Source organism: Sapajus apella, unplaced genomic scaffold (genome assembly GCF_009761245.1).
Source record: "Sapajus apella isolate SASKATOON/1434 unplaced genomic scaffold, GSC_monkey_1.0 scaffold47, whole genome shotgun sequence".
Lineage (NCBI taxonomy): Eukaryota > Metazoa > Chordata > Mammalia > Primates > Cebidae > Sapajus > Sapajus apella.
In genome coordinates, this window is record NW_022436987.1 from 11,990,569 (window position 1) to 12,003,721 (window position 13,153).

General features: G+C 44.5%; 1 protein-coding gene across 12 annotated transcripts in view; it reads right to left on the reverse strand.

Annotated features, from left to right (window-relative positions):
• PLEKHA7 (pleckstrin homology domain containing A7) overlaps window positions 1-13,153 on the reverse strand; it is a 241,234-nt gene that overhangs the window by 45,509 nt on the left and 182,572 nt on the right. For all 12 annotated transcript variants that reach the window (XM_032241060.1, XM_032241058.1, XM_032241055.1 and 9 more), the window contains one exon: window positions 2,422-2,892. In XM_032241060.1, coding sequence (XP_032096951.1) covers window positions 2,422-2,892 — 471 coding nt within the window. The remainder of the gene's footprint in view (window positions 1-2,421; window positions 2,893-13,153) is intronic.

Below are 13,153 nucleotides of genomic sequence, written 5' to 3' on the forward strand. Positions count from 1 at the left end.
CCAAAATGGAAATCCTGATTTCCCCCAACTTGCTCCTTCCTTAGCCTTCCCCATCTCAGTAACCATCCAGTTGCTCAAGTCAAAATTCTATAGATCTGTTTATTGTAGCTCTAGTCACAATAGCCAAGATTTGGAAGCAACCTAAGTGTCCATCAACAGATGAATGGATAAACAAAATGTGGTACTTACACTCAATGGAGTACTTTTCAGCCATAAAAAGAATGCGATTCTGTCATTTGCAACAACATAGATGGAACTGGAGGACATTACGTTAAGTGAAATAAGCCAGGCACAGAAAGACAAATTTGGCATGCTCTCACTTCTTTGTGGGAGCTAAAAATTAAAACAATTGAACTCATGGAAATAGAGAGTAGAATGATGGTTACCAGAATCTGGGAAGAGTGGTGGGCAGGAGGAAGTAGGGATGCTTAATGGGTACAAAAATATAGTGAGATAAATCAATAAGAGCTAGTATTTGATAGCATAACAGGATGATTATAGTCAACAAAAATTTATGATACATTTAAGAATAACTAAATGGGGTCAGATGCAGTGGGTCACACCTATAATCTCAGCATTTTGGGAGGCCGAGATGGGAGAACTGCTTGAGGCCAGGAGTTTGAATCCAGCCTGGTCAACATAGTGAGATTCTATCTTTATTTTAATTAAAAACTAATAACTAAAAGGGTAATATTGAAACGCTTGTAACACAAAGAAATCATAAATGCCCAAGGTGATGAACACCCATTTACCCTGACGTGATTATGTATTGCATGCCTGTATCAAAAGATCTCATATACCCACAAATATATGCATCTGCTATGTACCCACAAAATTTAGTTTTTAAAAGTCTAGACATCATTGTAGTTCCCCTCATCCTGCATTCAAATTCACTGACAAGCTTCACCATTTCAACCTCCAAAATGTACCTCAAATTGCTTCAGTTTGTCCTACTTCCATTGTCACCCTCCTGGACTATTACAATACAACACACCTTCCTAGGCTCTTATCTTTTGAAATATTCATCAGATCACATCACTTACTGCTTAAAACCTTCCAGTGGTTCCCCTATTGCTTTTCCAAATAAAATTCAAATGCCTTACCTTGGAGTATGAGGCCCTACATGACATTACCCCTGCCAACTTTCCACCCTCACTCAGCAGTAAGATCATCTTACAACCACCTACTAGGGGCCTACCTCGGCCAGCACTAAGAAGAGCAGCTTCCCTTCCCTGTGTCTTCAGACAGTCGATTTCTGTTTTCTTAAGATACAAAATGTGAACAAACAGGACTGACACCTGGTCATTCCCAGTCAGGAATGGGAAGGTATCTTAGCTATAGCACAGTAGGCCTTCTCTTCTAGACTGCTCCACAACAATACCTATCAGTGACTGAGGAAGGCTCCATTGTGATTTATCCACCATCCATTCTCACAACTGCCCAGCTGGACCAGATTATAAGAGGTTACAGCAACCTACATATGCACAACACACCCACATACTTGAAAACAGGACTAGGCTATTCCCCTAGGAGCACTACCACCTCCAGAGTCCACATGTAGAAAATCTGGGCCTGGCCAACAGGGAGAATGCAGTGTGGCCTTTTAGAGCATGTTATCAGGCCTGTGGCCGGTTCGGTCTGGGTGCTGGCACATCCACTGCAATGCCTGGGGAGCTCTCTGAATGCACACTGGCTTTGCTCTCTCCTCTCCTGTCCATGATTTGTTTAGAAGCCTGAGAATTGTGAGGGGAATCTGTCACATCTTTCATAAGGAAGACAAAGCACAGTGGCTTCTGGGGACAACAGGGAAGCTAGTGACCCTGAATTCTTCACATTCAGAGATGTGTCCTAATTAATCTGAAATTATAATAAAATACAGACGGTGCTTGGCAAATAGCAAGAGATGCATACCTTCTAAATAATTAAAAACTTCTTGAAGGAATGGGTATGATAAAGCCCAATGTCAACAGTGCCTACACACTTCTGCGTGTGCCTGGAATTAAAAATGAATCTGTATTTACTCTCGTTTCTATAAACGTTTCTCGGATGTAGAGAAGTAGCAGCACAAAGGAAGAAGATTGGTTATCAATTACATGCTGATTGTCTCAAGGCATTCTTTCTGAGGAGCAGAGAAGCCTCTGGTGTAATCGCGTGAGGGCCTTGGAGGCTCACAGACCCAGGACTGAACTCTGGCTTGACCACTTATCTGTGTGCCCTGGGCAGGTTCCTTCACTTCTCCAACCCCCAGTTTCTAAGTTAGGAATATCACCCCTTCTTGCAGGGTTGTTATGGGGATTTATGTAGGTAATGGAGGTAAAGAGTTTAAAGTTGCCCTTACGAAGCAAGTGCTGGCTAAATGACAGCTATTGCCACTACATTATCGCACTCATTATAAGCGGCAATTCCGGGTCGATTACTTACCTCCTGCTGTCCCCCTTCTGGGCCCTTGCCCAGTGCTCCACCTGGGCCAGGTTGCTCTTCCTTTGGCTGTGCTTTTCAGGATTGGTCCTGGGAGGAAAGGCCCGCTGGTACCCACTAGTCCCGTTCTGCTCTCCTGGGCCATATGAGGCAGGCAGCACGCCATTCTTTTCTGCCCGCTGGGGCTGTGCCTGCTGGCCTCTTGGGCCAGTGGGTAAATCCACAAACAAAGCATCCTCCTCGGCCGGCGAGTATGGAGACCTGGCCTTGCTTCGGTCCCGCTTGCCCTCCAGCGGGTCCCTCTGGGAACGGTACCGCTCTTCCTCCTGCTCTTGTCTCTCGAAGTTGACAAAGTCGTCATGACCACGATGAGGACAATCTCTCGTATGTCCGGGTCCCACCCGGCCACACTCATGACAGGACTCTGTGTGGTTGGCCTGGGGGACAGCCTGCCGCTCCGCCTTCTCCATGTCCCTGCAATGACAGCAGCACATTCAGCTTGCTCCACAGCCAAGACTACACAATGAAACACACTATACACTCAGTCACTTGCAGGCCTTTGCACAGAATATTCCCTCTGCCAGGAACACCTTTCATGCTCATGTCCTTACTCACCCTTCCTAATTTCTGCTCCTTTAGGGATCTGGCTTAAACATCACCTCCTCCAGGAAGCCATCACCTCCTCCAGGAAGCCACCCCTGACGTACACTTCCAAGTTAGAATAGGATCTTATGCTGATCCCACTCTCACGCTAATCACACTGGACCATAACTGTGTGTTTACTCATCTAGCTCCCAACTAAACTATGAGTTCCTTCTGGCCAGAGGCCTGACTGGATGATTATCATATGCCCAGAATTTCTATACAATGACTGGTATAGAACAGGCACTCCGTAACTACTACTGCAAGAGAGAATGAATAAATTATACATGTAACATTCTCATGAAGACCACTCCTGTGCTCCCATTCTACTCTGTGCTGCTGATCTTGCCTTTTCCTTTTGCAATTTGTCTGTCTGTCGAGGGCTTGGATAGAAGGCTCCTGAGCTCAGGATCCCACCCACTGGGGTTTAGCACAGCCCAAAGTACAAATGATAGTATAATTAACACTCTTCAAAGACGGCGAATAGAGAACAGGCACAGCAACCTCTTTATGTGAACAGCAACCTGTTCCTATCTTACCAAGCAACAGTTCTGTGAAGTATTATTAGTCAGACTTTAGCAATAAGGAAACTGAGGCACAGAGAAGCTCGATTATTTGCCCAAGATCAAACAGCTGGAACAGAGTGGAGACTAGGTTTAAACCCAGGTAGACTCCCAAGCCCATGTGCGTTAGGTTTTGCTCTACTGTCTCTCCACGTGTGTCCATACAAACCGGAAGCTATAAAGGAGAACAGGGTGGAGTGACAGGTCAGGGTGTGAACTGAGGCTACAGGTGGAGCTTTGGGACATGGTAGAGGGCTCCTCTTTCATGGTCCACCTCCCTCTGTAAGTTGCCCTTCTCTCTGCCTCCTTGGGGCAGGGTTCTAGTTGCCTGCATACTGATCACCTGGCACCAGGGATACAATAGTGGCTCCACAAGCTTTGCAGAATTTAGATTAGGGGGGCAAGAGAATTTGCTCCAGCTCAGCTCAGATGGAGTAGAAAAATTACCAAAGACCTTTACTTAGATGGGGCAGCTGGTTTAGCCATACTTCTTGGTAAAAAGGTCCTGGCCTTAAGATCCATCACTCAAAATGGCCAAGTCAGAGGCATTTTCATCTCAATATGAGAGTACTTAATAGAAAAGCTACTGCATTTACATCTCGGTGGCCACAGCCCAGTTGTCTTTGCAACATCTTCAGAATCTCAACTACCAATAATCAACACAGGTTCAGGGCAGAGACAATCCACCCTGAGAGCTAGTTAGAATGTCAATATAATGTGAAAATACAACCCTCCACATGGGGTTTGCTTTTCACTGTGTATGGGTCTGTTGTCTTTAACTTAGGTAGGGTGATATGGTTTGGCTGTGTCCCCACCCAAATCTCATCTTGAACTGTAGTTCCCATAATCCCTATGTGTCGTGGGACAAACCTGCTGGGACGAAATTGAAGCATGAAAGAGGTTGCCCTCATGCTGTTCTCCTGGCAGTGAGTGCATTCTCACAAGATCTGCTGGTTTTAGAAGGGGCTTTCCTCTCTTTTGCAGGGCACTTCTCCTTCCTGCCATCATGTGAAGAAGGACATGTTTGCCTTCCTTCCACCATGATTGCAAGTTTCTTGAGGCCTCCCCAGCCATGTGGGGCTGTGAGTCAATTTTTCTTTCCTTTATAAATTACCAGCTCTCAGGCAGTTCTTTACAGCAGTGTGAGAACGGACTAATACACAGGGAGAACTGAGAAAAGCAATCACTCTTCTCACTGTTCAGGTACCAATGTCTTTTCCATGGAAACCCCAAGCTTTGTGGGGAAAAAAAATTGCATCTTTGGAACTCCTTTTACCCAACAGAGGACATCTTTCCTCTCCAACTCCCACATTGTATTCATTGTCCTTCTGATAATAGCATTTCGATTTTCATTTGGGGATCACTTTCTCCTGCCCTCAGTCCAGGTGGTTTGGGTGCTGCTGACTCCCTGTCCAGCTGAAGCTCCACAGTCTCATTGACTGGTTCAGGAGTCGACTACTCCAGGCCAATCAGAGTTAGCCCTGGGACTTGGGTTGGAACTCCTCCAACTATGTGGGAAGGCACTACCTGAGAATGAAGTTAACATAAAGGAAAGCAGATGAAGAAACAGAAAAGACTAAAACTTGGCTTAAGCTCCTACATCTAGCAATATGTAAACCAGATATCTCTTTGGACTTTTTGGTTATGAATGAATAAATTCTTTTTTTTTTTTTTTTTGAAACAGCGTCTTGCTCTGTTATGTTACCCAGGCTGGTGTGCAGTGGCATGATCATGGCTCACTGCAGCCTTCATCTGCTGGGCTCCAGCGACCCTCCCACCTCAGCCTCCTGAGTAGCTGGGACTACAGGTACATGCCACCATACTCTGCTAATTAAAAAAAATTTTTTTTTCTTTGTAAAGACTGGGTCTGGCTCTGCTGCCCAGGCTGCTCTCAAACTCCTGGGTTCAAGTGATCCACCTGCCTCAGCCCCCCGAAGTCTTAGGATTACAGGCGTGAGTCACCTTACCAAGCCTAAATTCCCTTTTTCACTGTTAGTTTGAATTTGGTTTCTGCCACTTATACCGGAAAGAGTCCTGCTTATTAAATCATTTTACAATGACATATTGAGATAGTGATGAGTGAGGGCCTATCCATTGCCAACCTTCAGTGCTTTATAAATTTCAGTAGTAGAAAAACATGGGAAATATTCTCTTTAAATACTTAAAGAGAAAGCAATCCATCTGGGCATGATGGCATGCTGAGGCAGGTGAATCACCTGAGGTCGGGGTTTGAGGCCAGCCTGACCAACATGGTGAAACTTCATCTCTACTAAAAATACAAAAATTAGCTTTGTGTGGTGCTGTGCTCCTGTAGTCCCGGCTACTCAGGAGGCTGAGGCAGGAGAATCACTTGAACCCAGGAGGCGGAGGTTGCAGTGAGCCAAGATTGTACTACTGCACTCCAGCCTGGGCAACAGAGCAAGACTCTGCCTCAAAAGAGAAAAAGTAATTCTTACTGTAAGCTCACAAAGGGACAGCTGTTCCACCATCTACATATGACAGGATTTTTTTTCTTTTCTTTTTTTCCACACAATAGGTTTTAGCTTTGTCTTTCCCTTCTCCCTTTAATCCTCCATAGCTGGATCGGTGTAACCTGAACCAACAGTCCTCAAGTTGCCTAGGTTGGCCAATATCTTCTTCTCTTTTCTTTTTCTTTCTTTTTTTTTTTTTTTTTTTTTTTTTTGATACGGGGTCTCACTCTGTCACCAAGGCTGGAAAGCAGTTGTGTGAACACAGTTCACTGCAGCATCCACCTCCTGGGATCAGGTGATCCTGTGTAACTGGGTACCACAGGCACCTGCCACCATGTCTCGCTAATTTTTAATTTTTTTTTTTTGTAAAAACAAGTTCTTTCTTGTTGCCCAGACTGGTCTTGAAATCTTGGGCTCAAGCAAAATCCTCCCACCTTAGCCTCCCAAAGTGCTAGGATTACAGGCATGAACCACTACACCAAGCCTATCTTCTTTATTCTCTCTCACTTCCAGGAAACCACCAACAGAGGATGTGCTAAGGCTGCTTCACTGATGATTAAGGCTCTGGCTGCCCTCTGGATCACACTCTGGCCAAGTCACTGAAGCTTTATAATCTGGCATGCTGCTTTGGTTTCACTTGCTCTGATATTTCTAAGTGGTTACTCCAATTGTGAGACCCAGGTAATTGTATCTCCTTGTTATTCACACCCCAAAGACAAATAGTACCTTGTCATAAAAGCCAGATAGTGAAACAAATATGCCATCTATGTGTATGAAATTAGAATTGAAAGAAAATGAAAGATTCTTCAACTCCGGGACCCAAAGATTGTGAGCGCAATATCTCAGCTCAACCAACTGTAATGTGGATTTTTCTTCCTTCACTAGCCAATCACCATGTATTTACCAAGCACCTATACAGCCCCCACTGGGATAGGCACCCGGGAGTATAAGAGAGCAGTAGAGAAAATAGCCTTTGCCTTCAAAGCCAGACAACTCTGAAGCCCAATTTAATTAAGGTAACCACATTTAATACAGTTCTCATAAACACCTGACCCCCTAAATCATGGAGTCTATTAGTCTTCTCTAACCTTGGAGATAATTTTATAACCATAATTCTTAGTCCTTACAATATACGTACATGAGTATACACACTCCCATATATGCCAGTACTTCCTGGAAATAAATTTGACAGAGGATGATAAATCATTTTATTTAGACTAATACCAGACTTTGGAGTTATGAACAGCTCCTAATTCCCATGGCTTCTGGGACTTACATAAGACGCATCCTTGTGCCCAAAATGTTCAGGCTCTGGCTGCAGGTAAGAGCAGTGAAGGTAATATTCCCTACTCCCCCACCTTACCTGACCTAAATATTTAACTTACTAAGTTATGGAATTTAAGGTCAAAAAGGGTTTTTGGTATTCTCCCTGTCTCCCTGCATTCCCAACAATTTATCATATGACCTCTCAAATCAGGAGACTTGTCACAAAAGAGATCTGCAATGCTTGATTTAGCACAATGATGAGAAAGAATGAAGCATCCCTCAGCTGTCACTGACTGTCTTATTCAGGCAGCTTGCCCATGCAGAGCATAGATATTTAGCTGAGACAACACAAGCCCCAAATAGGCTGTTGTTCCCATCCAGGTCACTGCTATGATTGTGAACACCTGAAATCAGTCACTGTTCAAAAACACAGGAAATTCCTGACACTCAGTGACTATTTTGGCCATATGTGTCACTTTTTGAAAATGACAGTGGGCACAGGTTTTAGAACCAGTTTGACCTGGAGTCAAGCCCTGGTTCCACCACCTATAAGCTGTGTGATCTTGGGCAAGTAACCTCTCTAGTCTCAAATTCCTCATCTGTAAAATGGGATAACAGTGTCTCCTTGGGTTGTTGTGAGGATTAAGACAATGCAAAGAAACAGCATAGCACAGTGTCTGGCACACAGTATGCGCTCACATACAAATGTCTTCATTACCTAATAGGTATTCCCTCCTCCTTTACCCAAGTTTTTTCAAAGTGGCAATGTACCCTGCAAAACACTTATATGTCCCAACCTCCCTTGTAGCTGAGGATGATCATATAACATAGCTTTGGCCAATAAAATATAAGCATAAATTGCTAGGTGGGGTCCTCCAGGAAAGTCTTTACAAGAAGTCAAGCTTAGCTAACCCTTCCCTTCTTCCTGCCTGGAACTTAGACTTTGCTGGATTGCAAAGTAATAAAAATAAGGATGCAAGTGATATGCTAAACGCTGGGTAGAAAGTGATAAAGAGCCCATGTCTCTGATTACATCACAGTGCTACTGTACCAATCTGTACTGACTACTTTGGATTCCTGCTATGGGAGAAAATTAAAACCCAATTTGATTATGCCACCCTAAATTGGATTGTCCTATTTCTAGCAACCAAACATGACTTAGAAGGGGCTACTCTTATCTCATTGACTAGGGTTGGGCCCCAGCATTTCTAGCATATCACAGAATGCTATGTGTCTGTTTAGAGCAAATTCTTATTTTCCCTTGCAAGTGGGATGAGCACATACCTCAGACTCATGATACTTCTCTCTTATTTCTTTTCTTCCCAAGAACTTGAAAGTTGGCAGATCTTACCGAGCAATTGTGTACTGATTATTATTTTGTTCTGCTTCCAAATCCTTTATCTCATCAGGCAATAAGGAAGAATACTTTCCTCTATCTTAATGCTAAATACACACAAACCCCCACCCACCCCCGCCACAATCACACACACACATTCAGTCTCATTCAAAGACTGAGACAGGAAGAGGAATGACAGCTTGTAGAGGTTTGATTGAACCTTAGACCTGATGACTAACAGAGCCTTTCTGCTGTAATCCCACTGGAAGGATCCCTTCCCCACTCACCTTACCTAAATGATCAAACTAGGAGCCCAAGAATGAGAACCCAGGCCACTGATAGTCTTGGAGAGTTGCATCCGAGCCAGGCCAGAGGGAAAAGTCCTGCCTTGGGAAACCAGCTCAGCCTGTCTGTGTTAACAGATCCTGGGTCCTGAGCACTGATCTGCAGTCTCAGGAATAGGGTGAGCTCAAAAGCCAGAACCCACCCTGGGCATAATCAAAAGACTTGTACAAAAGACTGAAGAGAAGGAATCCCAAAGAATGTGGAGCACCCAAAGGCAGGCTCTCTCTCTCGAATGAGTTCCTGGCATTTGAGGAAGATCGGGAGAAATGGAGAAGGGAGTTAGTTTCTTTTTTTCCCCAGAGTTAAATAGGGCAGCCCCCTTGGGATGGAGGGAGAATAGCCTGCTACTTTTCATGCTGTGCTCTGCCTAAATTAACAACAGAGGGCCTGGCAGCTTTGATGACACCCTCCACAATCCTTCAGGCCTCCCTCCCACAGAGAAGGGCCAGGCTGCAGAATAAATGAATCAGCCAGAATGCTAGGCTGAGGTTTCCTCCTGCCTCAGAAGAGTGGCTATTGGCTAAGTCCCCTTTAAAGTTGTAGGGTTTGACAAACCAGACTAAGAAGAGGAAAAAGCTATTCCAGGCCTGCCATGCCTCCCCACTTTGTTCATTCCTGCTTGGAGAGTCCTTCTCTCTTTCTTTTACCTTGGTAAGCCATGCCACCTGTCACAGCTCAACCTGAGCCACCCCGAAGCTCTAGCACACACCATGCTCACTCATTTTCCATCTCTCCAGGGAAACCAGCAGTCATGGTCTGGAAGATCTACTTTTTTGAATGGTCAGGGCTTGGTTATTGTTACCACATGCTAGGTCCTACTGTGTGCTAAGAATCTGTCACAGACCATCTGTAATCCTGGTAACAACTCTGCAAGGTCAGGACTGAGCCCAGAGAGGCTGAGGGCACACACATGACTACTGGATTGCCTATAATAAATGGACTCTAATAGAGGACAGGAATCTGGCAGCAGCAGCTATCACTGACTGAGTGCTTACTAAATGCAAAACTCTGAGCTAAGCACTTTATTACCTCTTCTTATCATCACACAAATGTGCAGAGCTAGAGATGTTTTTCTTTCATGAAAGGTAATGAAAGTAGCCGGGCGCAATGGCTCACAACTGTAATCTCAGCACTCTGGGAGGCCAAGGCGGGGTGGATCACCTTAGCTCAGGTGTTCAAGACCAGCCTGGCCAACATGGCGAAACACTGTTTCTACTAAAAACACAAAAAAAATTAGCCAGGTGTGGTGGCAGGCATCTGTAGTCGTAGCTACTCAGGAAGCTGAGGCAGGAGAATTACTTGAACCTGGGAGGTGGAGGTTGTAGTGAGCTGAGATTACACTACTGCACTCCAGCCTGGGTGACAGAGCCAGACTCTCTCTCTCTCAAAAAAAAAAAGTAATGAAAGTGATGGTCAGAGAGGTTAGCCAACTTGCCTTGGATCATGCAACTAGTGACAGAAGCAGGACTCAAACTTCATCTGACATGACTCCAAAGCCCTGTGCAAGACTGAAAACATGTCTATAAATTACTTCTGCTGAGGGGGCTGTCCGGTTACACTTTGCCCATGGTGATTAGAGTTTGGAAGGCCAAAGACTTAGCTCTCCAAAGAGCAAATAACCCAAAATGTGTGGACCACTTCTGAGCAGGCTGATTCCCCATGCAGGAGTCCCAGGACAGTGCTCAGATCACTCCCAGCCATCCCAAGCCCTCACTGGAACATCTTACAGGTAGAGGTTTCCCAGCTGTTTTGTTCATCTGTTCATCCATTCATCTACCTACCCGCCTGGCCAGCCAAACATCCATGCACCTGGTACTGATCATAATCTCGAAAGATACAATCCTGAAAAGTCAAAATTCCTAAAGTCGAAAATCACAATCCCAAAAGATTAAAATTCAGAATGTAGAAATCACAAAGGCCAGATGTGGTCATGGAGAAGCCAAATATCATTCCTTCTTACTGTATTTCTCACAGCACAATGGAAGAGGTCAGCAAAACCATTCCCTCGCAAAAGGGCTGTGGTAAGTGTACAGGGCTACTTAATGGTGAAAGACAAAAGTTTAAAAGATAATTATTGCTAACGCTGCAAAAGGGGAAGAGCGCTTAATTGCAACAGCTGAGCAAGAACCAGACTTTCAAATGGACAGCATATACTTACAATATTTCTATACTACAACCATTCTCCAAATGCAAGTGCAGTGAGTATTCTGAAGATCATAAAAGTGAAAATACAAGCAAAAAATAGAAGAAATCTCCCTTACCAAATTATTCAATCATGTATAACCTCTGTCCCTTCACACACAGGGCCAATCTGCTAAGTAATGCATTTCACCTTCACCTCATTTCAAATACTGGAGGTACAAATTGTATAAAGACTGTTAGAGAGTTCTAATTTGTTTTATGCATCTTTGGCAAATTTGACTCCTTGAAAGTGCATTACCACAAGGTTGACTTTGTGTGTAAGTATTGTATGTGTTTGTAAAACTGCTGAAACTTCCTCAAAAAATGAAGAAATGTCTTTTTTTTTTTTTTACACCTGCATTTGTGAAAGATAAAATTTCTTGAGATTTGAGCTGTTTGGATAACTGCATATGAAAATGTGTAGCCCAAACCCCCATGTATCTATCTACCCATTAACTGAATACTTATTATATGTCAGGCACTGACAGATGAGACCTATGCAGTTCTCATTTTCAAGGAGCTTTAAGTCTGGTAGGGGCAACAATGAGAAAGCAGGTCAACGTACCTTTAGCATGAAAGACCTATGATTAAGGAATGACAGTGTATTACAAACAGGGTCATCTGCTACACTGAATAGTCAGGAAAGGAGGGAATGACATCCATCTAGGCTAACCTGAGGATGCGTTAGAGCTGCCCTGGTACAGCTGAAAGGGTTAAGTGTGTAAACAAAGCCCAGAGGGATCCTGGTTGCCTCATGTCCTCTGTCCTCCCAGACCTCATCAGTCTGTTGGTGATGGACTCACTTTCGTTCAACCATGCTCTATGCTCATTTGTACATGCCATCCCCTCTGCCCAGAACACTCTTCCTCAAAGTTTTGCATATCTGACTTTCTTACACCAACCAGGCCCCGCCTCCCCATCATCCCCTTCTAGAATCCTTCCCTGACCACCCAAACAAAAGTAGCTACTCCCTTCCCCCAGACCTACCCTAACTCATCACTCGGTCTTACTGCCTTCATGCATAGCTCATGATACAAATTGTCTTCCTATTTCTTGTTTTCCTGTTTATGGTCTGCCTTCCTGCCCGACCATTCCAGAATGTTAGCAGCATGGCACCTTGCCTCTCTCTCTTTGAACATTGCTATATTCTTAGCATCTTTAACAGTGTTTGACCTATAATATGCCCTTAATAGTTATATTTTTGAGACAGAGTCTCACTCTATCACCCAGGCTGCAGTGCAGTGGCATGGTTTTGGCTCACTACAACCTCCACCTCCCAGGTTCAAGCAATTCTGTCTCAGCCTCCCAAGTAGCTGGAATTACAGGCATGTGTCACCACGATAATTTCTGTATTATTAGTAGAGATAGGGTTTTGCCATGTTGGCCGGGCTGGTCTTGAGCCCCTGACTTCAGGTGATCCACCCGCCTCAGCATCCCAAAGTACTGGGATTACAGGTGTGAGACACCATGCCTGGTCTCCCTTAATATTTATAGAATAAAGGCCGGGCGCAGTGGCTCACGCCTGTAATCCCAGCACTTTGGGAGGCTGAGGTGGGTGGATCACGAGGTCAAGAGATCGGGACCATCCTGGTCAACATGATGAAACCCTGTCTCTACTAAAAATACAAAAAATCAGCTGGGCATGGTGGCGCGTGCCTGTCATCCTAGCTACTCAGGAGGCTGAGGCAGGGGAATTGCCTGAACCCAGGAGGCGGAGGTTGCGGTGAGCCGAGATCGCGCCATTGCACTCCAGCCTGGGTAACAAGAGTGAAACTCCGTCACAAAAAACAAAAAAAACAACAAAAAAAATATTTATAGAATAAAAGACAAAATGGATGAATGCATGAACAAATGCACGAATTCAAATTCCTGAAACAAGTTCAGCATGGCACAGAGAATGGGAAATGGAAAGAGATGAACCAAAGGTGTCT